The 27,305-nt window shown below is 40.7% G+C and overlaps 1 protein-coding gene across 1 annotated transcript in view; it reads right to left on the minus strand.

Annotated features, from left to right (window-relative positions):
- Window positions 1-287: 287 nt before the first annotated feature.
- Window positions 288-27,305, minus strand: part of itpk1b (inositol-tetrakisphosphate 1-kinase b) — a 40,545-nt gene continuing 13,527 nt past the window's right edge. The window contains exons 4-11 of the mRNA XM_072689545.1: window positions 18,433-18,558; window positions 15,487-15,604; window positions 7,397-7,495; window positions 6,950-6,990; window positions 5,612-5,777; window positions 3,277-3,344; window positions 2,912-3,074; window positions 288-1,639 (exon numbers count right to left, since the gene is read on the minus strand). Coding sequence (XP_072545646.1) covers window positions 1,302-1,639; window positions 2,912-3,074; window positions 3,277-3,344; window positions 5,612-5,777; window positions 6,950-6,990; window positions 7,397-7,495; window positions 15,487-15,604; window positions 18,433-18,558 — 1,119 coding nt within the window. The 3' untranslated portion in view covers window positions 288-1,301. The remainder of the gene's footprint in view (window positions 1,640-2,911; window positions 3,075-3,276; window positions 3,345-5,611; window positions 5,778-6,949; window positions 6,991-7,396; window positions 7,496-15,486; window positions 15,605-18,432; window positions 18,559-27,305) is intronic.

The following is a 27,305-nucleotide window of genomic DNA, read 5'->3' on the forward strand; positions in this document are numbered from 1 at the left end:
GAATTATGAATACAACTAAAAATGATTCCACCACAACAGGAATGGTTATGTTACAGGCATTGAACTTTTGCCTTCAAGTGAAATTCCTCAAAAACATGTAGTTTTCATTCTGCAATTTGTTTTTTCCAAAATAGCAAAATGACTCCATATATACAGTCATCATATAACAAGTCTTTGTTCTTAGCCAAGGGCGTGACTTAATTTAGGAAGATGCCGCTTCATAGAAATGTACAGTTCAAAAACAATTTCACCAGACCACACCCACAATACTGGAACTTGAGGAATGGAACAATATCTGTGGAAAACACAGATACACACACACACACACACACACACACACATACATACATACAAACACACACACACACACACACTCATTCACCGCAAGTGTTGCACTTTCACTTCTGTTTGTAAATGTGTCTCTGTTCAGACCACGCTCAAAAACATTGATGACACTTGACATTGCATTTCACCTGCCATTTATTTTTGGACAGCCCACCCCACCGACTACGTCTCATGACACATGATACAGAGATGAATAGAGAGAATGTCAAGTGTCATAATGCTTTACTAAAGCTTCATGAAAGTTTCATGAGCTTCACAAGATCAATTGCTCAGATGCATTCCATAGCCACTAAAGGAGAGAAAGGGGTAGCGACAGTCTTTTTGTCCCTTACAAGTAGCTATATTTCATCAGTTTTGCTCGTAATTTCAGAGCTGACTGGGAGGTTTGCACGTGCACAATGACACATCAATGCAGGACTGACACTTAACATGGAGTACGGAGCTATTTCAAGTTTCCGATCTTCTAGGGTTGACGTATAGATGTGTATGTGTGTGTGTGTATGCGTCCACTGACAGATGAATAGGTCATGAAGTCTCTCCTCGTGCCAAAAGCAAAGAAAGTCTTCTGATGCTGTTTCCCTCTTACTCCCAGACTGCCTAGTGTGTAACACTTCTCCACTCATTCTCCATGTGATTAAAAAATTACAAACACAAAAGACATACATGAATATTAGAACAAATCAGCTGACTGCTGCTGAATTTTTCAAAAGTTCACATTACAGTACTGTGAGTTATTAGACTGAAAAAGAAAAAAAAGTTGGAAAGGCATAAGGAATCCATCACCCCATCATCAACACCATCATAACCATCATAGTAAAATGTTTATTTCTGATTACAGATATATTAATAATATCAGTTATTATTGTTATTAATTATTATTCACTTTGTGTGTGTTGTTTTTTTTCTACTATTTGTTCAGAGGAAGAGGTGGTGGATGGTAAGGGAGCAGAAGGCGGTCACTGTGAGGAGGCCTTGGTGGCTATCGTGGACACGCAGTGCTGCTGGAAGTTGGGGGACATGGCTGGGGTGCAGCCCAGTCTCTGGCACGAACCCTTCAAGCCTCCCTCGCCCTCCACAATCCACGGGCTGCTGCTGCTGTCCGGCTCCTTGCCCAGTAGGCCACAGCACTCTTGCGAGGGGGCGCAGCTCCGCTCTCCCGAGGCTAGGGCTGTTAGCTGTCCGGAGGTGGGCTGAGCCGAGGGCGGAGCCAGGCAGTCACTGGATGACTGGCCTTGGAGGACGCTAGTAATGTGGTTGAGCAGATCGCTGAAGAATTCTGGAACACCCTCATATCCTGGGAAGAGATAGGGAACAGAGGGAAAGTATGTAGCAGCTAGAGAGCATGGGCTATAGCAAGAGTCATGGACGACAAGAGTTCCACACAGTCTGGCGATTCCCCTACTCCTATTCCAACACACAGACTAAACCTGGTAGTGTTGTAAAACCTGATAGTGTTGTAGTAGATACAGACAGAACTTATATTGTATGTACTGTCATATATAAAGTCATGTACTGTCAAATATAGTGTAACAATATACACTATATGGACAAAGGTATTGAGACGCCTGGTCATTCATTGGTTCTTCCAAAATTAAAAAAAGTTTAATGCCACTTTTGTTTCTACTGTCCAGGAAAGGCTTTCTACTAGACTTAATGAGGTCAGGATGTTGGTTAATCACCACCCCACCTCATCCCTAACTTATCCCCATTCAAACAACACTATGGAAAAATGACATTTGTAGTGGTTTGTGAGGTAAGTCAGGATATGTAATTCACGCTTACAGGACATGCTAAGAAATACAGAACCACCACTGAGGTGGTACAGTAAAATGACCAGATTTCACACAAATATGACTCACAGCATTATGCAGTTTTCGCAAGCGTTATCCTGACTGCTTACTGCAGTTAACAGCATGCCCTACTTCGGGCAAGTGGAGCATCACACCGATTTTGTTATTTTAGGGTAGAAATGCTCCATAATGTTGCTTTAAAGTAGCTGAATGCATTCATTAGAAGGGGTGTCCACAAACATTTGCACATAAAGCATGCTTTATCACTAGCATAATTAGTTTAATTGGATTAGATGCTGCTCAGTATGTCAAGTATTACCTACAATAAAAACTGCTCATGTTCCAACTTCCAAAACCTTAGAAAGTACCATGATGTGATTTTTTTTTTTTTTGCATATTGTATTGTTAATTTCTCTTTAAAAGGGTGTAATTGCATTATGATGCTATTATATTATCAATATAACATTGGCATAAAATAGCCTTAAAATGACAGACAATTTATTATAATGTAATATTGTTTATTGCAATTATTTCTGTGTCAATACAATACCGCAAAACAACTAAAGAGGAGGCTATAAGCTCACGCTGTATATGTACTTCATAGTAATTAGGATCAATACTGTGATCCATTCTAGAATGGGCTTAAGTTCTATCACAAAGATTTGGACAAATCTCTGATGGAATTACCCTGATACCTGGGTAAAACCCTCGACATAATTATTCTACATGAACTAGGTAGCGGAAAGTGGCAACGTTAAAAATAAACAAAGACATACCAGGGAATGCATTGATGTCGATGACTGCATGTTGGCCTGTCTGGTTGTTGATGATGACGTCAATTCCAAAGAGAGACACCCCCAAAGCCTGCCGCAAGGATCTAGACAGCTCCCTGATGACATCATCATTAGGTGGCTGGGAAACACCCTCTACATTATCTCTCTGTAAAAAAGGGAACAGGAAGAGGCACCTTTTGTAATACACTAAACGCAAACCTGGTTCCTTAAAATAAGTGTTCTTAGATTTTCTTTAGAAGTTCACTTTTCAAAAGCATTCCTACAAAAAATTTGTAAGTTGGTAAAATAGCTGAAAGTGGCAAATAAGAGGGTATGAACACACTTTCAGACGTTTCAGAGGTACTTACAGAGGTGAGGTCAGAGGACGACTCTGGCTTTGACACATTGTGGCTGTTGAAGAATATAGCTTTCCTGTCTGAAAAGACAGACACAGATAAATTAATAAGCAAGTCTTAAGATCTAACCCTTCCTTGAACTCTTCTTGTATGCGAGTTTAGGTGTAACTGTGCAGAGGGGCCACTAGGCTGCAGCAGAGGCCAGCAGCTGGGAGCACCAGTCTGTTAGAATGAGAGACTGGAAGGCACAGGCAGGAGCAGATAGAGGCAAGTTGATTTTCCAAGAGGATGCTTATATTTACAACCATAGGAAGCCTCTGTGTGGAATTCTACTGTACAGGCAGGTTTACATATTTTAGATTGGTTTGAAGTGTATGGTGGTTTGGGCACACAGTTTGCATAATATCAGCTTCTATTACTTGCTAGCTGCATTAGCCTCATAGCTCCAGTTCAAAGCTAAATATACAATCATCCAACAGAAATCATGTCTTTATGGATCTGCTGGATTTGGGGAGAAATGTGGAACGTAAACTGCATTTTCGGCTGAACTACTGCTTTAAAAACCTTATCTTTGTGGGCAAGTGGGTGGAGGAGCGTTGCTATTTTCATTTTCTTTTAATGTACCAGCATTAGTCATCAGCAAATCCCCCTAATGCATGGCGGCAGCCAACCCGAGAGCTCACATGCTTCCTTATAGACATGTGTAACCAGCAGCGGACTGACAGGACAGAGGAAGTAACCTAGGCTTCCAACCCAGAAAATACACACAGTCAGTTTTACACTTACGAACCCTTAGTCTGATGTAGCATCATGTGGTATCATCAGGCGGCCCTGGTGTTAGGCAAGTGACCCATGTTCTTGTAATCAGCATTCAAATTCGACAAGAAACACTACCAACTACAAGGCTTAGTAATGAGGTTGAGGAGTACACAAAGTTTGTCGCTGTTTTTGATTTTGACTGAATATCACTGTAATTCATTCTTAAGTCCAGATGATTTCTATGGGTCTGTTCATGAGGATTTCTTTTTGGTGCTGACGTGAGAGTGATGAACAAGCTTTTCTTAAACATTCAAACAGATGCAATACATCATATCATCACAGAAAAGCACCCAAAGCAAACATGGGCAAAAGTACTGAGACACCTGGTCACTGAGTAACTGTCTCTAGTGTCCATAGAAGGCTTTCTACTAGATTTTGCAGCAATGTTGTGAGGACCACCCCACCTCTTCTTCAACTCCCCAACTTAACCCAAAAGTACTGGATGGAGCACATGGAACATAATTCCAAAGAACGCAGTTCTACTGCTCCACAGTTCAATGCTGGGGGGCTTCATACCCCTCTAGCCCTCTTGTGACTCTATAGGCATGGTGCCAATAGAGTCCCATTCTTTTGGCAACACTTCTCTACAGGGACTAGACAAGCTGTGTGTTTGTGTGCATTTGCACATCTGTGTCAGCAATAGGTGCAACTTCAAGTGGCTAAATGAATTCATTAGAAGAGGTGTCCGCAAACATTTGAAAATAACTGCCTGGAAATAACTCTTTTAGACCTTTTGTAATTCTTAGCAACAGGAAGCCCAAACCAAAATGAACCAGGAAACTGTGAGGTGTTTAGAAACTATGAGCTTTGGCTCAAACACTTTCAGTGGTGCTTTCCTTCTTCTTGAATCCTTTTATCAGTCTCTCTCGTCACTAAACTCTAGCATGATCGAGGCAATTAGAATTGTGCCGACCTCTAGAAGTTTGAATACAGCTAGCTGGTTTCTCCAACAGCAGGTACTGCCGATTTGCATAGTAGCTTGTACCGTATGGTATGCAAAAGGCTTGCACTCTGGAAAGGTACAGTACTGAAAGCTTGACTCAGGTAGGCTTTATGCTGACTGTGTTAAAACAAGAGCAAGATCATCACACTTTCTGTCACACTTCAACCACTCAAACAGCCAAACGTTTGTGAAACACAACAGGTCTGCTAGCCTCAGTTCCTGGTTTTGTTTGCAATGTGCTCGACTCAAAACTGGGTTTTTATTACTCAAGAACAAACCCTAAACATTTGCTTCGAGTTGAAACCTCTTAAGCAATTAAATATTCATTAGAATTGTTATTTTGCTGCCCAAACTGGAATACACACTTATACAGTTATATGTGCACACAGTGGAGAATGCAGTGGAGGTTTGCAATTCTAGAGGGCATAACTGCAGGTCAGTATCACGTAACCAGAACTGAGCCCCAATCACTCATAGACCACAGTTCTTAGCCACAAAGTACCAACCACGTGAAGCATCACACAGCAGCAGCAGGTATTATCATACGTAACCATACGCTCAACATAAGGGGTGCTGAATGCTCACCGGCTGGGCCAGACGGGAAGTTCTTAAGGGAAGGTCTCTCGACCACAGTGTACGAGTCGCCTACTACAAACACCTTATACAGCACTGCGTTGTGGTTGATGAAGCTCTGGATTACACATGGGGGCTTCACGTCCTTCAGGTCCTCAGCACTAAAGATGATTGCCATCTGCAGAGACAGGGAGACAAGTGGCCAATATTAGGAGGTGAGAACTCCTCACACAAAAAATCAACAACTTTTTTCATATACACTTCATGGACAAATGTATTGGGACACTTGCTCATTCATTGTTTCTTCGGAAATCAAGAGTATTTAAAAACTAACATATTTCTTTTTTATTTTTAATCCTGCTTTTGCCATTTATTAGAAGGGGTGTCCACAAACATTTGCCCATTAAACATAGCATCTAAATAAAATCATTAGTGCCATGTGCATAAAATAGTAATGAATATATAAAAAAACAGAAAGAAGGAATGAAAAAAACGTAATAAAATCAACATAGATTGAAAATACTTGAAAATAGAGGGAAAATATAGTAATAAGAGCAGGTTAAAGAATACTAAGCTAAATAAAAATGTTAAATGCTCTTTACCCTCTTCATATTTTGGGAACCAAGAGTGGTTCCTGGTTTTGTTTCCATTCCGTTATAACACAGGAACAACGCCAGTTGCATTGCTTTGCATGTAGTTACCAAATAGTAATTCTTGAGGTGTAATGTCATGGAGCATAAGGGGTTAAAAGAAGCATCAATAGGAGTTCATCCTGGGAGCACTTGATGTCAGATGTTGTATATTGTTACTAAGCCATTACGAGATTTCAGAGATTTCAACCCAGTAAAATAATTTTCAAAGCTAAATGAGAAAAACAGGCAGTGTAATGAAGCGAGAACAGGTGCTCAAAATGTTCTCTTTCTCGAAAAGATCCTTGAAGTCGGCCAGTAGACCATTATCATACTTCCGCGTTCATTAATGTGAATACTACGGTGAGTAATTTGTTGAGGGATTATTTACTTTTGTAAGGTGATAGCACTACTGAAACAGCCAGGACTGTGATGATGATGATGATGATGATTAAGGAACTCTGCACTGTTCAGCTTTAATAAAACACATTCATTAGAATGGTGGACTCAATCCGGATGTGAAGTTTAATACATTTTGTTTTCTTGTTTAAAAAAAGCAGAGCTACAAAAAACAAAGCATTAACAATCCAGTGAGTCTGAAACAGCGGAAAGAACTAGGTAAGCATGTAGGTATGAGTATGTGTGCAAGTGTAAATAGTTGATAACCTGCGGTCAGCTACCACTGATTAGAGAGATAGAGTGAGGTATGGTGTAGTCTTACCTCATGGGAGTTGGTTCCGTGTGCAACCCGTGTTTTGCAAACTGAGGGATGAAAAAAAGAGAAAAGACAGACATGCTTTATAGTGCAATAAAGGAGAACACCCACACACAAACACCTTGTATCACCAACTTTACAGGATAGAGGGAAAAAACCTTCTTAGCTTTCAATGGAAGTCAGTGGACAAATCTTTTATTCCAATTCATTTTCCACATTTTCCAAATTTCAACACAATGTGAAGAACAACTGCCATATTCACATCAGGTCAGAAAGTGAAAAATGGCAAAAATGATCAGGCTTTGTGAGGTTTTACAGCATGCAACCGATGTCCTGTGATTCTGCACTGACAAAACCTGATGACGAACCCTGCATTAAGATATAATGGGGCGACTAAGTAAAACAAGCTGCCACTTCCTTTGGCTTTTCCCGGCAGGAAGGGGAGGGACTTACTGAAGGGGAATGTAAGACCATGTTGCTTGATCTGTTCCAGTGTGTCTGGCCCGCACTCACTGTTCAGCACCATGAACGGAGGAGAGCAGATCCGCTCATCTGCAGACGGGGAGAAAGAGAGAGAGAGAAAAAATATATATGAGCAACAGTGTGTGTGTGTGTGTGTGTGTGTGTGTGTGTGAGAGAGTGTGAGAGAGAGAGAGAGAGAGAGAGAGAGAGAGAGAGAGAGAGAAAGACAGAGACAGAGAGAGACAGAGACATGGCAGGACCCAAAAACATGTAGTTGAGAATAGATTTGACAGTGGTAAAGAATTCCCACAATAAAATGTTTCCAAAATGAGTAACAGGTAATTCTACCGAGAAGCTCCGCCTTCTGAGGGAAAGTGTGTTGGGCAAGAGCGGATGTTACCCTGAGTCACCCCCACCCCATAAAACAAGTGCACGCTGCTAGTTCTGAAAGCTCCTCACTCATCAGTTCCTGCTCTTCCCTATTTACACTACTGACCCAGAAACAATGGCCAGATAGCATTCAGCCCAGTCTCCCTCTGCATAACACAGGAGCCAGCAAATAGGGCTGGAGCGATCTGCCCCAAGCGTTCAAGGCTTTGTATGAAAACACTTGTCTTCTCACTGCCTCACACCTCTCCCGGTGACAAGCAAACAATGTGGTGGTAATGGAAGAAAAGAATCGATATCTGTAAATCAATAGCAGCTGTATGTTCAAAACCATGTGCCAGGCCGGGATTCTGTGTGCGGTTACTAAGTCACTAGTCTTGACTTTAACTGCCAGCTGCTCCCACGGACTATCAAACTGTCTGCATAAAACACTATGATTAACAGAGTTTCAGCCTCAAATGCTGCGCCCACAGAGGTACACAGACTGTCTGATGTATACTGTAAGCTATGAAGGCCACAACTACTGGAATTTTGTCAGTTCCACTTTGATTGGCTATCCGCCCTACCATGAATTAAGGAATGAGAAGTGCACTATATATGTCTTAAATGTTTGTAGACATCCCCTCTAATGAATGCATCCCAGTTAAGTTGCACACACTGCTCACACAGATGTGCGAATGTGTACACAGTTTGTTTAGACCCTGTTCATAAGGACTGCCAATAGAATAGGACTCTCTGGAGCAGATAAACCATGAATGTCTAATGCCAGGCATTGACTAGATGGTATAAAGCCCCCCTAGCATTGAGCTGTGGAGCACCGGAACTGTGTTCTCTGGAATGATGGTGCAGCAATTCTGACCTTTACTCCAACAAAAGCAGGATAAACTTTTTAATACCTTTGATGTCAGCAATGAAACAACGAATGAGCATGTGTCCCAATACTTTTGTCCATATAGTGCATGTGTGTGAAAGCAAATTCTGGTAACTGTTTGTAGTTTTCTTCTGAATTTCTCATGCTTATGTATGTGTGTATATTTCTGACCCTGTATGTATTCTTATTATGTTGATTTCAGAACCTCCCCCATAAAATTTGTGCACTATTACTCTATTAAAGATGTGTGTTGTTCACTCTTTCAGCTTCAGAAAAAGTAATCAAGAAATCAATGAAGGCCCAATATTGGCAACATCGACATTCATGCCCATGATCAGTGTATATCACACCATCTAACGTCTAACCATGACCTTAACTCTTTTCTGGCGTACAGAGAATGACAGCTCATCAGTCTTGATGGCAGGGTGTGTGTACACCATCTCACTGCAGGGTTTGCGTGGTTATAATGGCTGATAAAACATTTCTTGCGAGCTGGTGATAAACCATAGCAGGGGTGATTGGTAGTGATTTAATCTTTACGAAACTGATGACAGTGCTCTGATAGAAAATGAAGTGCCTTTAAGAGCTTCAGAGCAGATGTAGTCAGTAAGAATTTTGGAAAAAGGGACTTGCAAAAGTCCAAAAATGTGACATTTTATAAAGACATACTTAATAAAGCTTTAGAATCAAGGGTAATATTGCGAAGAAGGAGAAGTGAAAAATAATAAAATATATATACCAAAATACATTACAACAGACCATGTGACAGCATTCTCTCTGCTTATTGGTAAAACTTGTCTGGGGCAGAAGCAAGAAAGTAAACACCGGAAGAAGGCCCCGTGTGTCGGACTAGAGCATATTTCTTTGCAATTTAACAAGGAGCAACAGCAGAGACGGCATTTGTTCATAGCTGTAGCAATTACCTGAGTGATACCAGGTTACACCGTTAAGCTCCAACTTGGGAGTAGATCTCATAGTTGGGTCGGATTGAAGTCACATTCTCACCACAAACAAACCACTCCAGAGTTCATCTGGGAACGGACTGAGACCACCTCTTCTAAAAGGTCTTGGTATGGTTGTTCTGTACTGTATTCACACCTTCCCAAACGAATCGCATCAAGGATGAAAACAAACCAGATTAAAAAAGTGCAGGTGTGAAACCGCCCTAAATCTAGAACATGGTCTGGATTCTTGCTAAAGATTTGTAAGAGCAGTTGTTGTAGCATAAACTCTCTTTGCAGGAAGCTCTCTATGTTTAACTAGAAGCATGGTCAGCTGAGATGAAAAGATTTAACCTGATATAGCCTGGCTAGAGAGCAAGCTAGCACTTATTTTCCTGTTTAGCTGCGCCGGCGGGTTAGTGATGGTATCATATCCCCAGAGAGATCCTGTAGTGCAGAGAAAGTGAGAAAGTGAGAAAGCGGTGTGGTTGTCTTATCAGTCGACACATATATCCACCAGCAGGGCCTGTGCTTTTTTCGGTTACTCCTTAAGAAGCTTACATAAGGTTTTTTTTTTAAATACTGACAAAATTCTATTCTGTTAAAGAGAGACAACTGAAGTCTGCCAATATATAAAGAGATGTCAAGAGTAATATACTGTTCTACATAACAGAGTTCAGCTCACCAATCTGTTACTCAAGTTACAGAATTACATTCCAGCTCTGCTCTGACTAGAAAGATCTACGATGTTTCACCAAAATCCCAACAACAAACCCCAAAAATAGCAAGAAGCTTTGCCTTGATGTCGGTAAATGAACTGGATTGACAAGAGATTTAAATAAATACAGCAATGTATAGCCACTATTTCAGGCTTTGTGTATTTGATGGCTGTAGAGATGGGATGGAAATTCCGTTTTAAGAGCGTCAACTGAAGCTGCTCTAAATCAATGAAACAAAGTAACATGAAAGAGTGAAGCCCGCTTCAAACAGGTCCAAGCGCTCCACGCTGTGCCTGACCTGGGACTACAACTGAGAGTGTCCAGGATCAATCTCCGGCTCTGTCTAAACACTCCCAGAGGTCTGCAGACCTGCAGGAGCCGGTTCAGGCGTTTATGTGACGTTTGTGGAATGTTTACAGCAGGTTTGTGAAGGCGGGTTGATGGCGGATACTCTGGAGCACAGCCCTGATACTGCTAAAACACAGGGACGGAAGGCGGAGAGGCTGAGTAATGGGCCGAACTGGATCTAAACTTGGTATGTGAGCAGAGATCAACATTCTGTATTTCACTACTCGGCAGTTGTCCTACAAGAACACTTTTCATTCCTCGACTGTCTGCGTTCCATGTTTGGCAAAAGACAAAAACATTAAGCAGGCCTGTTCTTGGATAAAAACGCTTAAAGAGGCCTAACAGGGACCGGTCAGGACGTTCATGCTATACGAAAGTGTCGAATGAATGCTTCCAGCATACATACTCCGTAAAGAGAGTCGTGGATATGACTTGACACATGAGATTTGCAGAATTTCTAAATTCTATAGTTAACTGAGTCATGTCAGTACAGATACAAGGCAGGGTGTCTCCAGGACCAGGGTTGGGAAACACTGAGTTAGACAGTAACAGAACAGAAATCTTGGATGCAGGAGAAATTGGCAGGCGTGAAGCCAAATCGTTATGGTCAGATAACTGGGTCAGAGCATCTCAGAGACTGCAAGAGTTGGGGAGTGCTCCCGGTCAGCAGTGACGAGTACCTACTGACAGTGGTCCTAGGAGGTACAAACTACAAACCAGGGTTGGACAGGATGTCGGGCACCCAGGGCTAAATTATGTGCAAAGGCAATAAAGGAAAGTACATTACACCCTGCTGTATTAGGCTGAATCAGTGTGGTCACAAACCAACCCCTGGGATGGCCTGGTACGTGTGCTCTGTACATGAAGGATTTGTTGGAACAAAAGGTCCAAATGGACAATGGACTCCACTTCACAATGTATAGGACATTAAGGATTCTGCTAACGCACCACAGAGTACTTAAATGTCTTGAAGAGTTGCCTTGGAGGTACGAGGAGACCCGATGCATATTAGGCGGGTGGTCATAATGTTTTGGCTTACTGATTACAACACAGCTTGAATATTTGCTGTAATAAGACCACATAGAATGTTCAAAGCCAGAATAATTAAGAACGGTCTTAGTTAGCCTACACTGACAGAGCAAAGCTTTCCCAGCCCTGCTGGATGTTTTCTTTTAATAACATGTAAGCTTCTGTTTATATGCTTAACACATTAGAAGAGACCCATCCAACTACAACAACGGCATGATATGATAATAATGACACAAAATAAGAATTTTAAAAGGGCAAGTTACACTCCGGTCCTGTTAAGTCCCCAGAGGTAGGACATAAGACAGGAGGAGACAAATGTTTAGGCAGAGCATGCTGAGCTGCGAATGAGTCATATGGAAGAGAGCCTGGACCAAACTCTCGCTCGCTCGCTCTCTGCAGAGTGTGTGCCACTAATCACAGCATAGGGCCCCTCATCGTGACACAGCTGGTGTGACGCAAGTGAAGTGTGTGCATAAGTACAGAATGACACACACAAGAGCATGCATTCATCATGATGGGGTAATGGTGACTTGTACTTGCACATGTTAAAAAGGGAACTCCTAGATAGGCTTCCCTTTACAGGGTCTGTTTTTTATTTGCTCACACTGATTAAAGCAGGGGAACAAAATTCTAGACTCTTTACACAAAAACAAACAATTTTCCTCACAAATTTTCAAACTTCAAGATTTCTTAAATCCTCAATTACTTCAGAATATATTGCTTGAAATATCTCCCATCCCTACAACCGTCTACCCAGGTGCTGTGTGTTCTTACTGCCGAGAAGAGAGGAAAAAGGAAGTAAACTGCCAATATCTCTAACTGAAGCTGATTGGCCTGTTGAAAATAATTCTCTCGCTGAAACTTCGTTACTATAACGTCATCAGGTAACACCGGTATGCATTTTAACAACAAAATGTTCTTGTGGAGGTCACTGGAGATCTACAAACCTTGCAAGTCCTAACAGATGTACCACAAGGCTCAGTACTGAACCCTATGCCAGTTTCGTTTTAAATACTTGTTTTACTGGTACAGAGTCGGTACTGAGCTGTCTTTTCATTTCACCATGCAAATTTCTGTATTTCTCAAGAAAAAATCCCATCAAACCATCAAGCAACACTTCAATCTGAAAGCTGAATTACTTCAATGATTATGCATTCTTTCAACATTTGAAATGACAACATTTCAGGGTTTTGACCATGAATAAGCAGAACTACTGAAGCTGCGTCATCATTCTGTAGTTGGGGTCATGCTCATATTAGAAAGCTGGTTTCTATGGGACACAAATGAACAGGATTTTCGAAAATCACCTTCATCACCTTCTGCAGTAAGTGTCCCAAGGCTGATAATGTGCAGATTTTTCTTTCGAATGCCAGTGGACTCTTTGAAATAAAGGGTTGTTAATGAGTCAAAACGCACTAAAGGAAGTGCTAGTGCAGTATCGCTTCCATTGTCTGTCAGAGGTGCATTCAGTACTAATGAAGAAAAACATGAAGGCACAGAAGAGAGAGCGTGAAGAAGACGAGACAGAAAAAGCGAGACTGACACTTACAAAACATGGGAGCATTTCAGCAAAAATAAACCGATGAACCAAATTGAATGCAGACACTGTAAAGCAGAGTAGTCATTTCACTACGGTGATGCACGTTCACCTGAAACACAGGCACCCTGGAGCCGTAATGTTTGACGTTACTCCGGATGAAGTTTTTGCTACTGCTTTGTGCTTCAGCCAACTAATGTTAGTATCGTGATGTTGCTTAGTTTACCTGCTGGAAAACAAGGTCTCATGTCTGGTGCTTGCTAAGAGAATGCCATTTCCTATAGCTAGCTAACAACTTAAATGTAATAGTTGATTAATAGGAGTAACGCTAGCCTACCTTTCTCTTATTCGCTATTTTTTGCTCGTGTTGATGCTATGTTATGTTAAGGCAGATACTGGACTACAGAGAGACATTCACAGGTGTGCAGACTTGAGCAGGTGAGGAAAAAACATGCATCGGAACAGGAGCTGCGTTCACAGTAAGCAGAGATGGAAGGCATGACTGAAATAATAGCGAACAATTGACAAACAGACAGATTTGTTGGTTAGCTGCAGATTAGTTGCAGCACTATCCTTAAAGAAATTACATTAATGTTCCAATGAAATTATCTGACAGTACTAGAGTACAGTTTAAGTAGCTGAGATTGTTATACAGTAGTGTTGAATTTTGAATGTATGTATTGTGTAACAAAGTTCATATGATTTTTTGACTTGTTAACGACCTCATAATTCAGAGGATCTTGTGGCATTTATAAGAAACAATGTATGCACAACAAAACTTTACAGGGTTTAGAACATTTTGTTTACTACAGGGTGTGATCGCAGCATTTGGAAACCATACCAGTCTGTTAGAATGTGCAAAGAACAATGGGATCACCCTCGTTAGCAAGTAAAAACCTGCTAGAACAGTACACATGTCATTTTAGCATAACAGTGAATACAGAGTAATATTTCACATACATTTTAATTCATTTATATGCTTAACTTAACTTCTAATGCACTTTTGGCTTGTCTGGTTTGCACCACCAGAGTGCAATTCACCCATTCAAAACCCACCTCATCCATTACCTAACAAAACATCCTGCCAGTACTACTGCTTACACATGCAGAAGAAGCATGCTCATGGTTAGCAGTTCACAGTGCACAAAACATGGGCAAACCTTATACTGCATGCGTTATAGGGATGCATACATGGAGGCTGAAACGTGGGAGAAGAAAGGAAAAGAGAGGAGAGCTACAGACTGGGGGCTTACAGATGATTTGGTTACATAACCATCTGCCACGTCGGGTTGCACAGAAAAGGACTCACAAAAAAACTCACTAGACAAATATAGACACAAACACACACACGCGCGCACATGCACACACACACCATGTGTGTGATGGGTTGTGCCAGTTTAGCGCAAAAAAGAGTTTAAGCGCAGGGAAGGGCTTTCTGCTAGATTTTGGAACATTGCTGTGAGGATTTGATTGCATTCAGCAACAAGAGTTAGAGAGGTCAGGACGCTGGATAAATCACCACCCTATCTCATCCCCAAACTATTGGATGGAACAATATCTTTCCAGAGAACACAGCTCCACTGCTCCACAGCTCAAGGCTGGGGGGTTTATTATCCCTCTAGCCCATGCCTGGCATTAGGCCAGTTAGTTCATGTTTATCTGCTCCAGAGAGTCTTTTATTTTGGCAATACCTCTCTACAGACACTAGGCAAGCTGTGTGTGTGTGCACATTTGTGTCAGCAATCAGTGCAACCTAAAGTACGTGAATGTATTTATAAGAAGGGGTGTTTACAAATAGTCAGTTATAAAGGTTTACAGGCTTAAAGAAGTCAGTGTTCAAGGTTCTTTACCAATTTAAAGGGGCAGTGGTGGCTCAGCGGTTAGAGCGCCGGGATATCGATAACAGGGTTGTGGGTTTGATTCCCGGGCTTGGCAAGCTGGGCAAGCTTGTTCACTACCAGATGGGTTAAATGCGGAGGACATATTTCGCTGTACAGTGCACACTGTGACGTGACAAATACGTGCACCTTTACCTTTAAAGGTTCTTCACACAAAAATGGTTCTTTATAAAACTAGAAGTGGTTCTTCTATGGCATTGTTCAAGTCCTTTGTAGAACCTTTACTGTTAAGAGTGTAAAGTATATGTATATATAAGGAATACATGTCAATAACAACACAACCTTCTAATAGAGCTGTATTATGGTTAGAATATTACACAATGACAGACACACACACAGACACACAAATACCTTGCATGAAGTCCTCTATCCGGTGGACTAGCTGATAAGACTTGCAGCGGTCAAGCAGAGTCCTGATGGCTGGCAGTGGATCCAGCACTATGGTCTCTGGGTGAGCATCTATGTAGTCCTGCAAGTCCAGGACAAAAGGTCAGATTTCTAAAAGGAAAGAACTCTGATTGTCAACTTAAGCATTAAGAATGAGATTAAAGCATAATGCAGAACAAGGGGACAGACGGACACTGACAGAAGTGCAAATGACTGTTCCTTCACCACTGATGTGTGTAGCCTAGATATTTCTGTTTAGACCAAGAAAGTTATCGGAGAAGCATGATCTGGCACATGCACCGCACACCCACTTCCTGGGCCCTGTTACGTCACACTGTGCACAAGGCTGTCAGGTTTTTTACATAACCACCACTACCACCACACTCTCTGTCTAGGTCTCTGTCTTTCTCCTCTTAATGCTCTCAGTGCTCTATCACTTGTCATTCTGCCCCTCAAACGCCCCCCTCCTATCCCCACCTCTCTCACACTCACACACACACACACACACACACACACACACACACACACACACACACACACACACACACACACACACACCTCTCAATCAGTGAGCCACTTGGCTGAACCTCTCTCATTTCTACACATCTTCACAGCAGCACTCACTTCGTCTAGCCTCAGCAGGCTCATTAGCATACCATGTCTGTATGTGCACATTTTTTCACAGCCTATACAACAGACCTCTTCATGTATGCACTCTCTCTGTGTCACACATGCATGCACACACGCTATATCTGCTATGTCAGCAGGAGCATCCCTGTGTGGGGAGGAATGCTCTTCTTGCCAGCACAGATCAAACAGAGCAAAGTGTTATGTAAGGCAACCATGCTGCCATCAGAAAAAAACAAAAAAACAACAACAACAGAAACTCTGATCTTTCACCGGGGTCAGAATGACCCATATTTCGCTTCTGAGGACACTGTATGACCTTTCACACAATCAGTGAAATATTCTAGAGGACTGGCCTTGTTTATAAAGCCCTGCCTGAAAACACTGTTCGTCTTCTTTTGTATTATCTGTGTGTGCACATGAAGAGTGCGGGTTGTTTGAAGTAGTCATGTTAATATAAAAGAAAAACAAAACAGGAATTTTCACCAGATTTCCAAAGAAGTCAGTGCTCTAACATGTCATGATATTAAAAATGCACTCAGTGTATCCAAGATTGGAGTAAAATAAGGGAACATAAGAAAGGTGTGACATTTCATTTTGTTTCAAGCAGTAAAACAAGTTTAGGAAATGTATTTGATATTGAACATCCTGCGATGATACTACTGCACATGTGCACACTGTAAAAACTGTACTGGAACGAAGTACTGTGCAGCCCCACTTACAATTGGGCCTGTGTATTTTCAAGAACCTGGCGTCTCAAAGTATCAAGATATTATCGAGATATTAATACTGATATACACTTTGGTACATGTAAATTTCACTGAGCAGGTGATATTTTAGAATGTTTTATAAATCAAGAAGAAATATTGACTTTTTATGAAATCAATAGTATCTGAAGACAGAGTACAGTACTGTTTCAACCACTGAGCCACTGTGATAATGAATACAGCACCACTGCAATACTTCGATATGTTGATATGTTCTAACGTGCCTACTTTCAAGTCAATGGAAAAAGTAATTTTGAGCATTTCTATTGCTCCATTCATTATGACATTTCGGCTCAACATAAACGGCCAGATTTACATCATAATAAAAAGAAAAAATAACGTTAGAAACATCAAAAATGGAGAGGTATTTACAGAACACAGACTATATGTTTATTCTTTTGAGAGTAAAAAAACAACAAACAAACAAACAAACAAAAACACACACACACACACAACAACAAAAACCCTGTGCTGATGGCTCCAGCAAAGGCTGGTGGTAAAGCCTTGCATCTCTTTCCCACTGCAGTTGCAATATTGAATACTAACCGCTTAGCACTTCTTTTGATTAAGGGAATAACCTCCTTGAGCATGCAATAGAACTGTGCATAATAATCACATTGCGAGAGGAGAGGATTATGTTATTCAGTTTGAGAGTGTTATGCATTCACTCTGCAATCAGGTATCTGACTCCAATTCAAAATTACATGGATCACAAAAGATTTTAATCATCTTTTAGCTGTTATGAATTGTGGTGCGTCTATGAGCTAACACACAGCCTAGCCCGAAACCAAACCCAGTGCTTTTCAATCCCTTTTTAAAAGTGACAGAGGAAATATAGCCCCATTTGCACTGCTAAATAATGCACATACTTAAAAATGCAGAACTTTATAAGGATGTGCCTTTAGGATATTTTAACTGTCTAAAAAAATTTGCTGAATCCCAAACTGTTCTTTTGCCTTTTACAGTTAGCTTAAACAGCTAATAGTCCAGTACACTGAATCCATTAATTAACTGTTGTTAAATGTGTGCAATTGAATGTGAAACAGGCCATTCCTAATGGCACTTCAGTACAAATGTCTACCATGATTAGTATAAACAAAGCAGTGGAAGGCTGCTCATCCTAAATGTTCTCTAATGTACGTTGCAAAGGATCGTGGCTTGTCATCACCACCTTAAATTTATATGATGGATGGCAGATGGATTACTGAAATGTTTTGGAATGGGTTCAGCGCTTTTCAAGACCATTCACCACCATTCAGTCACTACACACGCCAGACTAAACATCCAACTTTCCTGTTACACTTCACAGCCATTTAACTGTTAAGTAAAGTACAGCAAGATCCTACCTGCAGCACACTTCTGCCATATAAAAACCTAGAAACCATTTACAGAAAAACTAAAACCTGCAAACCTATTGTCTAAACTTTTTCCCCTCGGCCTATAAGGTTACAGGGTTTCTTTCTGACAGCGACAATACGCAGAACATAGCTTAGAGTGCGCTGCCTCCAGTTCTCACCTGCACACGCTGGACCAGCAACAGGGACTGAGTGTCATTCTGGTCCGCCTCCAGGATCAGATCTGTCAGCTTGTGGATGATGACGTCCAGCGGGCCCTGTTCCTCCAGAGGCTGGCTCAGGTCAAGCTGAAGACAAAAGGGGGAGGACAGCAGTTCATTTAACAAGGTTGGAAAACCGTCAGCGAAAACATTCCAATGTCAGGTGCTAACAGGAGCAGGGGCTGATCCCTTGACATTTACCTAAAATTACAAAGTGATTACTTTATTATGCTGCTTAATGTCCTTACTTCTTAGTCTGATGCGGACAAAGGACACATTATATTAACAACAATACTGTACTATTAATTTCTTTAAAAACTGAACTATAGTTTTGCCCTACAGACTGATTGAAACTGCAATCTAAACGGCGCTGAATAATGGGACAGAATAAAACAGGACAGAGCTGAGTCATTCACTGACCTGGGGCTCACTCGGTCTGAACTGTTATGCTATGTTAAGTTTTTAACTCCACAGAGACAGCTAAATTACAGCTAAAATACAAAGAAATGCATTCCTTGCTCTATTACGAGGCTACAGCGCCTATAAAGTAATCACCCCACTAGATATTTTCCCTGAAATGGAAGTGTAAAATAAATATAGTGTAGAATAAATATTCACACCAGTCCACAGTCCAGTCACTGGTTAATCAGTACTCCTGGCTACAAATACACCATGAACAGGTTACTCAAGAGCATAAGTCAGGGGATGGATACCCCCCACCCCCCTGGGGTTCAGATAAATCCATCATTAAGAAATGGAAGGAATATAGCATATGCAAATCTGCCTAGAGCAGGCAGTCCTCACAAGTGACCACACAAAAGAAACACCAAGACACCTACGACTACTTTTTTATATGAACTGTATATGTTGTAGCTATTAGCAGTTAAAACCAAGTCCAGTACTCACTGATGAGTTTGAGACAGAGAACTAGAGAATATGAAATAATACATAAAACTGCCTTCATTATTTGTCTTAAAAATTTGCCCCTCTTTGCCATGAAGCAGCTTTGAAAACACTTGACATTCTCTCAAGAAGCTTCATGATAATACACCAGGGACCCTTTTAGAAGTTCCACACATGCTGAGCTCTGCTGGCTGCTGAATATGACTTGTTTTGAAAAATAAATTCATAAACAGGCATCCACCTCACTATTTTTAGTATTTATATCTTAGCAAGATATAGCAAGTATTTATATTAATGTCTTTGCATAAGCGCAAGATTGCATATCAGTATCAATTAGAAGAGTCATCAGAGTGAAGAAGAAGGAAAAAGAAAAAAAAGATACAGGCAAATCAGCTAACGAATCTCAAACAGCACACATTAACATAGTGTAATCACATGTAAATGGCTGTGGATGTTTTTGTGGATGTTTGCTTTTTCCTGTGCAGTGCTTAAAAAGTGGTTCCTAAGTGAAGTGCTTCAATTAAGAAATACAAAAACCTAAGAGGTGCCAGAATGTCTTTTCCTTGGAGAACTATTTTCCATGGTACAGTTGTGTATAACCAAAACAGAGCTCGGAAAACAGGCCAAATTCAACCCCAAAATGTACATTTTGCCCAGCAGCAAAAGTCCTAGTCAAAACAGCCAAAAAAGTTAAACACGACAGCAATCTCAAGAGAACATGGTGTAGTTGGTGTGGCGCAACAGATAACACCACTAACTGCCACAGAGCTACCTCACCATGTTGAAGACTGGGGCTCGATTCCCGGTCTGGGTGACTATGCTGCGCTACACCAATGGGCACTTGGGCAAGACTCCTAACACTCCATTGGCCCACCTATGTAATAAGAGTAACCATGTAAGTCGCTCTGGATAAGAGCATCAGCTAAATGCCATAAATGTAAATGTAGTTAATTCTAGATACTAGCACCAAGACTTTGCTAGTTATAGGAATATAGGTTGATAAGAGAAACATTGTCTGTGCCATTGTTCGCAGAAGGGAAATTTAAACACAAGATAGTAAAAGCTGGGGGGAGCAACAAGGATCCGTGCTAGGCTAAAAACTTTTACGATTCTAGCCTTTACCATCTCTTTCTCTCCTGCTATGTCCCAGTTTAGAGGCTGCATTCGAATACCGATTGAGTCCCAGTGGTGCTACTAGGCAGTCCCATTTTGAAGGCTCTTTCATATGCAGCCGAGGAACGAGTCCTTCTTTTCAATGGCAATGCAGAATCCAGTTGGTGCCAATTGAAGCCGTCAAGGTTGCTAGGTGAGAGGTGCAGCGTTTTGTGAGACAACGGTGAGGGCAAAAACAGTGGTGCTGTGATACAAGCAGAAAATCCACCATCAAGCAGACTGTTTCATTTCATTTTCAGCCTTCGACCGTCTACGCAGCCTTCAAGGCTATGCCTTCGTATACCCTGTCCTTCAAAAGATGCAGTCCCTGAATTGGGACACAGCTTCCAACATCAACTCCCTCGAAAACAGACAGGACTACCTTAGCTGACTACCAAATTGGTGCCATAAGAACCAGCTTATTCTCATCAGTAAGACTCATAAAAGCCAAACTCTGAGAATCGAGTTGGAACCAGGCTAAAAACTAATAGCTAAAATAGGGGGTAATTACAGTGTTTTTATTATAGTGAAAAACTATGCTAAACTAAGTCTCTCTCCAACCAAATAGTTCCTATTTATACATTTAAGAACAACTTAAAATATGTAATAAATTGTATTAATAAAGTATCTGAATTAGTACTGTTTTATAAATATATAATAAAAACCAAATTGTATTGTCATTTGTAGGTTGATATACAAAACGTTCAATGCTTTGGCTGGTGCTATTAAAAAAGGGGTCCCCGGAACATTCCACACAACTGAATCCCAACACTCTACACTCCATGGAAATGGAAATGGCAATCAAGCAATAATATTTACAGATTAAAGAGAGTCTCTTCGCGCAAAAGTCCCATTCCGATGGTGTTAGAGCACTGATGACATGAGAAACGGGGAGCTCTAGTGTTGATGCGCTGACAGGCTCACTCTGCTACGTGTTCTCCAAATCTCCTGCTTACACTACACAGAGAGGCCAGGCCTCAGCCCACAGCCGTATGTGGAGTGGAGAGAAACACATACGCCTGTCTGCTACTCCCGTCATTTCCCTGGAAGGAAGGTTTTATACACAACACCTTCGCTCAGAACACATAATCTAAACACTGCCCCTTTCTGCCGAGCACCGGAGACGGAGTAACGGCTCTCGCTCATCGTGAATAACTCAACTCAAAAAAAGGAAACAAAGTTTTTTTTAAAGTGACTGAAAATATTTTGTCACTTTAGCTTCTTTAACCCGGCTTTATTGCTCGTGTGGAAGCACTTAAGGCTGTGCTTGCTGAGGCAGACACAGGAATGATGATTTATTCATGAAACGTGAGAAAGGTAGGGCAGCCTGAAACTACGTGGGACACAATACACCAATGTTTGACCGCCTGTCTGCTCCTCAAGGCCGTATATGACCTGCCCATGTCTGCACAAACGTGTCGAGTCTAGGCTGTGTGTGGCTGAGATGTGGCCCCTCTCTCTCACTTTCTCTCTCTCTCTCTCTCTCTCTCTCTCTCTTTTTATTAACACGTAAACACACAACACAGAGCACAGCCACTGCCAAACAGCAGTCTCCAGCAAGAACTAGGAGGAAGTAGCCACAATTCTATAGCAGTGTAAATTACTGCAGATTAAGGTAGTAAACCATTTCCCCCTTTCTCTAAATATAATCAATCTGTTTAATGCTTAACGTCCAAGGTTTCCTCTTTAGCTGTGTAGCTAAAGGGAAGCTATGAGGCTAAAGCAGCTAAAACAAGTAACAGAAGCTTCTTCTTCACCCATTAGCCCAGTGTAAACTGTATGTCTACATTACAACACACTCGCGTTACCACATCAAAGCTGTTAAGCAATCCAAGTAGATCTACTTGTGCCTTTTCTGACCCTGTATGGCAAAATGCTATTTGTAAACATGTACAGGTTGTACAAACTGCAGAACTGAGCCTGTTGAGACATTTTACAGGTTATTTCTGGGGTGCGGTGTGGTTTTTGTGCAGCCCAGCCTCTGGGTTTGTGACTGTGTCACAATATTTTCACACATACCTTTTTTTCAGTGTTAATTAACAGCACCTGAGGAAGCTGGTTAGAACAGAGTCGCCTAAAACACCTTCTCAGCAGGTGGCAGCACAGCGTCACAGCCCACAGGAACTGGTGAGTGAGCTTCCATAAAATATAGATGTTTTACTTCTAGCTATTAAAATGAAATCATGATTTGAGTTTTAATTTCAAGCAAAAACAACATTTACTTGTATTTTTGTCCTCAGATGCTCATGTGTGAGATTAGTTAGATGTTCTCTAGATGTCTTAATGCCTTTCTATGATTTGTCAGCATACAGCTAAATACTGAGTCCTTTTAAAGCACATTAAATATTATCTGTGTAATTGAGCTGAGATACTTAGCCAACCTTGATAGTTAGCCAAACCAACCTGTTTAGACTAGACTTTTGAAATTGATTAAAGGCATAAATATAAAGAACATCTTATTATAAAACAATTGAGCGGCCCCATGCTGGACTGTGGATATGACCAGAGCTGTGTTCAAAACAGGGAACAGAAAGTGGCAAGGTACTGAACCATTTCAGAAACACTGTTACGTGTGTGAGCTCGCTGCTGTGCGACAGAGGGTGCGTTGCATAAACAATCTTCTTCGGAGAAGCTGCATGTGGTGAATCTTGGAAACCAAACAACGCGATGGATTACACGGGACTGTCACACTGCACTGACTATTCAGCACTGCATGTTTGGACACCACTGCAAAATGACAGAACACAAGCTATTAAACTACATAATGAATAGGGCAGAGTTTTAGACACAGCTCAAGTTGTTTTTATTAAATACTACTACCACTATACTATACTACTATAATAATAATAATAATAATAATAATAATAATAATCATTATTCTTCTTCTTCTTCTTCTTATTATTATTATTATTATTATTACTACTACTACTAGTAGTAGTAGTAGTAGTAGTAGTAGTAGTATTATATATAAGAGCAAGTACTGATGTTAAATAATTCTGGATGTCAACATACAATGATGGTGACATACAATTTTTTTCTGCTATTCAGATGAGCACTAAATAAAGTCAAACAATACTAATCAAGCCCTCTGTAACGAAACAGCATGTTCTTTAAATGGCAACTATATCTGAGCATACTGTTTATCACAATAATGAAAAGATATTATAATATACAGGATAAAATGAAATATTATATTGTCCACCAGGCCCCATCACTCCAGAGTAAGGGTGTAATCATTCAGTTTGCTTCACAGTACTGGCTTTACAATTTGATATGCTCACAATATTATGAACCAAACACAAGAAAGATAATGACTGTATGCAACGATGCATGTTGTTGTTGGTTGGTGCTGATTGTTTGAAGATGTAGATGTTAAAGCATCAGATATCACAATTAATACTCTAGAGAACTGCTCCGTAGGTCAGTGCTTGACACTTCACTTTTCTGGAATCCTTAGGCACATATGTGGCTGCTCCAGAGAGTCTGGATACTTGTGGGCACGCAGAATACCTTCAATCTTCAGCAAGAGCTTGCAGAAAGCAACGGATTCAGTTCTCCAAGAGTCTGCTGAAAGATGCGTGTCTCCGCTTTACTTAACTGCAGCTTCCCTTTCTATGTATATCACAAAATCACTCACCACATCAAGTACTGTCCATTAAGCAAATGTGAGGAGAGTAGTAGCACTACAAAAAACCCTGTTAATTAAAATGTCCACGCTGAGGTCAGGACAGTTCATATCTGAGCCTGCAGCAAAACAGTGAGCAAGTCCATGTTCTCGGAGGAGTCATTTGCCCTCTTAGGAAGACAGGATGGAGGCAGGGCAGGCAAGGGCCACCAAGAAGCTTGAAATAAATTCAGGTTAAAAAAATAAAAAATAAAAAAAATAATAATAATATATATATGTAAAATAAAATATATATATAATAAAATAATATATATATATATATATATATATATATATATATATATATATATATATATATATATATATATATATATATATAATAAAATCTAAATAAATTTGAAAGAATAAAAGCTTGATTGCACTTCAGAGAGCTAAAGATCAGCTTTCAGCCTTGGTGACCCATAATGCAAACTAAGGAAACCCACTGAATGACAACACGCAAACCTTCCCTTAAAATGTTGCTCATTCCCTAAGCATAACCCGAACCCACATTTTTAATAGGCCCTCTAAGGCCTATTTCTGCAAAGTTTATGCAAATGTCACTGCAATCTATCAACCAAAGCATCCTCTCACCACACCGCCCGCTCCGTTCGCAAACCAGCAGCCGTTTGAGGGCGAATGATGCAGTACGCGCAAAAGCCCAAAATAACACAGGGAGAGAAGAAAGCAGAGGAAGAGAGAGGCGAGCATGCCCCTTCTGTGCTGATGTCACTGCTCTTTAATGTTTCCCTTCATAAAATATTGACACACACACACTGAGCCTGTGTTCATATTTTATGAGCAGATATTAGCGAATAGGAGTCATCTGTGGTTCAGTGATGACAGCCATACAAGCTAGCTACAACAGACTCACATCTACCTTTAAACAACAGATGATGGCGATCACATTTAAGTTGCTGAAGATTAAAGTTGAGAAGAGCCTGAGAAATCCTAACTTATGCTTGTGCTCACAATCACAACATTAACTCTATGAAGCAAGCTCGAGCACCTCAAACCATAGAGCTGTAAACTTCCTGTGGGTTTCCATGAAAGTCATATACTTAAAGGAAACCATAGATACTATTAGAGTCTACATGTCCTAACCCAGTATGAAAGAAAGACAAAATTAAGGGCAGAAAGAAAGAAATCAAGGACTGTAGTAAGAAAGACCGAACAGCAGTTTGAACAGGCTTATTTTTTTTTTAGTAGTGACTCAGAACGTGATCTACACTTCCTGACTGTAGGGGGAGCAGAGGAGCAAGAATTCTTTCAGAATGCAGCTTTAAACACAACACAGCTTAAATGTGCTGAGAGTTTGAAAATAAGAAGGCTACAATACTGACATGGTCAGTTATTGGCTACTTCTCACAATACCCTACATACAGCGGCCAGAAGCTTTGTTCTGCCAAAAAGTCCCTTGGACCTTCAAATAGATATGAAAGTTGTGTGTTGCGCTACGTGAGGTCTGCCACATTTGGCAAAGATCTCAATGGCCCACTTGATTTGTGCCAAAGATTACAGCTATACGCTTCCTTGCGCACCTCTGTGTATAATAAATCAACACACACAACTCCTTTCCTGTAATATTTGCATAGAATTATTAGAACCTGGAGATATTTCTACAGTTTGCTATGTAGATGTGCAGTGTGTAAAAATGACTGATGTGGCAGACAAGGGCAGGACTAAATCACTAAGAGCCTGTGGTAATCAGTGTTTCCTCTAGGATTTATTTTCAGCAAACCCCCGCTAACTAATTAGGAAATATGACATAAGAGATCAAATACAGTATAAGGAGACTGTAAAACAAGCTTTGTAAACTATTTATGTTTTCTGAAAGGGCTAGGATAGTAATGTTAGCTGAGGTAACCTGGTCTTAGCATTTATTTATTTAACAAAAGACTGGCTGCCTTTCTCTGTGAAAATGTCAAGTTACATGGGATCTTCTGTGGCTTTCGGTGGTCTCGATATAGCTTTAAATTTAGTGTAGCACTGTCAAAATGCTGCATGGCGTGATGTGGCGCACTGAGGAATCTAAAAGTCAAGTGTGCAGGTGTGCATGCCTACAAACAACGGTTTTTGTGCGAAGAGTTTTATGGTGCAATGAGAACTGAGAACAAGGAGAATGCTCTTTTCAACTGTAAAATCTAACTTAGTTTAACTAGTTTCATCTACCTTTCTCTCTTCTCCTGGCCCTAATATCTCTCTCCCTCGGTGTAGAGATAGGCCTGACTGGCTTGGGACATCATCACACATCTCTGCTTTATATATCTGTTGTTCCCTCTGCTTTTTGTCATTACAACTTCATGACATCATATAATTCTGAAGTAGTGGCGGGCCACAGCTGCAAATATGTGCAGTGTGTAAAAATAACTGAATATATATATATATATATATATATATATATATATATATATATATATATATATATATATATATACATACACACATACATAAAAAAAACTCAAATAAGGAAGTAAGTATGTGAAGGAAAGAGAAATAGTAAAAGAAAGAATCATTCACAGCTGACTACTGACTCTGCTCAGGTAGTGCTGCTGAGTAAAGGAACTGGGCCAACTGGGGAACTTCCCCCAAATTTCTTAGTGTTTAAAATCATCTTAACTAGTAGAGAGAGTGGTCAGCGTAATGCTTGCTCTACCATTTAGGAATAATCTTTGTGCTGGAAATGACCGAATCCGACAAAACCAATGACAAAACATATGACAGGGAACCTACTGCAGTGGCGCTGTATTGTTATCTTCTAAATAAAGGCAGTGAAATTAAAGGGCAAAGAAAAGACCATGGGAACAAAAAAACTCCTATGGGACATACCTTTGTTTTTTTCCCCTCATGAAAATAGAAGTCAGCCTCAGGGGAACGGGTCAATTTTAAGATGTTCGCATGCAATGACGTCACTATCTAAATGAGCTCTCCGGTTCAGTGAATGTCAAACACACACAACAAAAGGAGGCAGCGATGACATCACTTAAAAAAGAGCAACTGAAATTCCAGTGTGTTACACAGTGATCAAGAGACATGAACTACAGACATGAACCAGCTACCAGACTACAGACAAGCCACGCAAAAAGATACCCTACTGAAAACGGCGCAGAAGGCA

Source organism: Salminus brasiliensis, chromosome 10 (genome assembly GCF_030463535.1).
Source record: "Salminus brasiliensis chromosome 10, fSalBra1.hap2, whole genome shotgun sequence".
Lineage (NCBI taxonomy): Eukaryota > Metazoa > Chordata > Actinopteri > Characiformes > Bryconidae > Salminus > Salminus brasiliensis.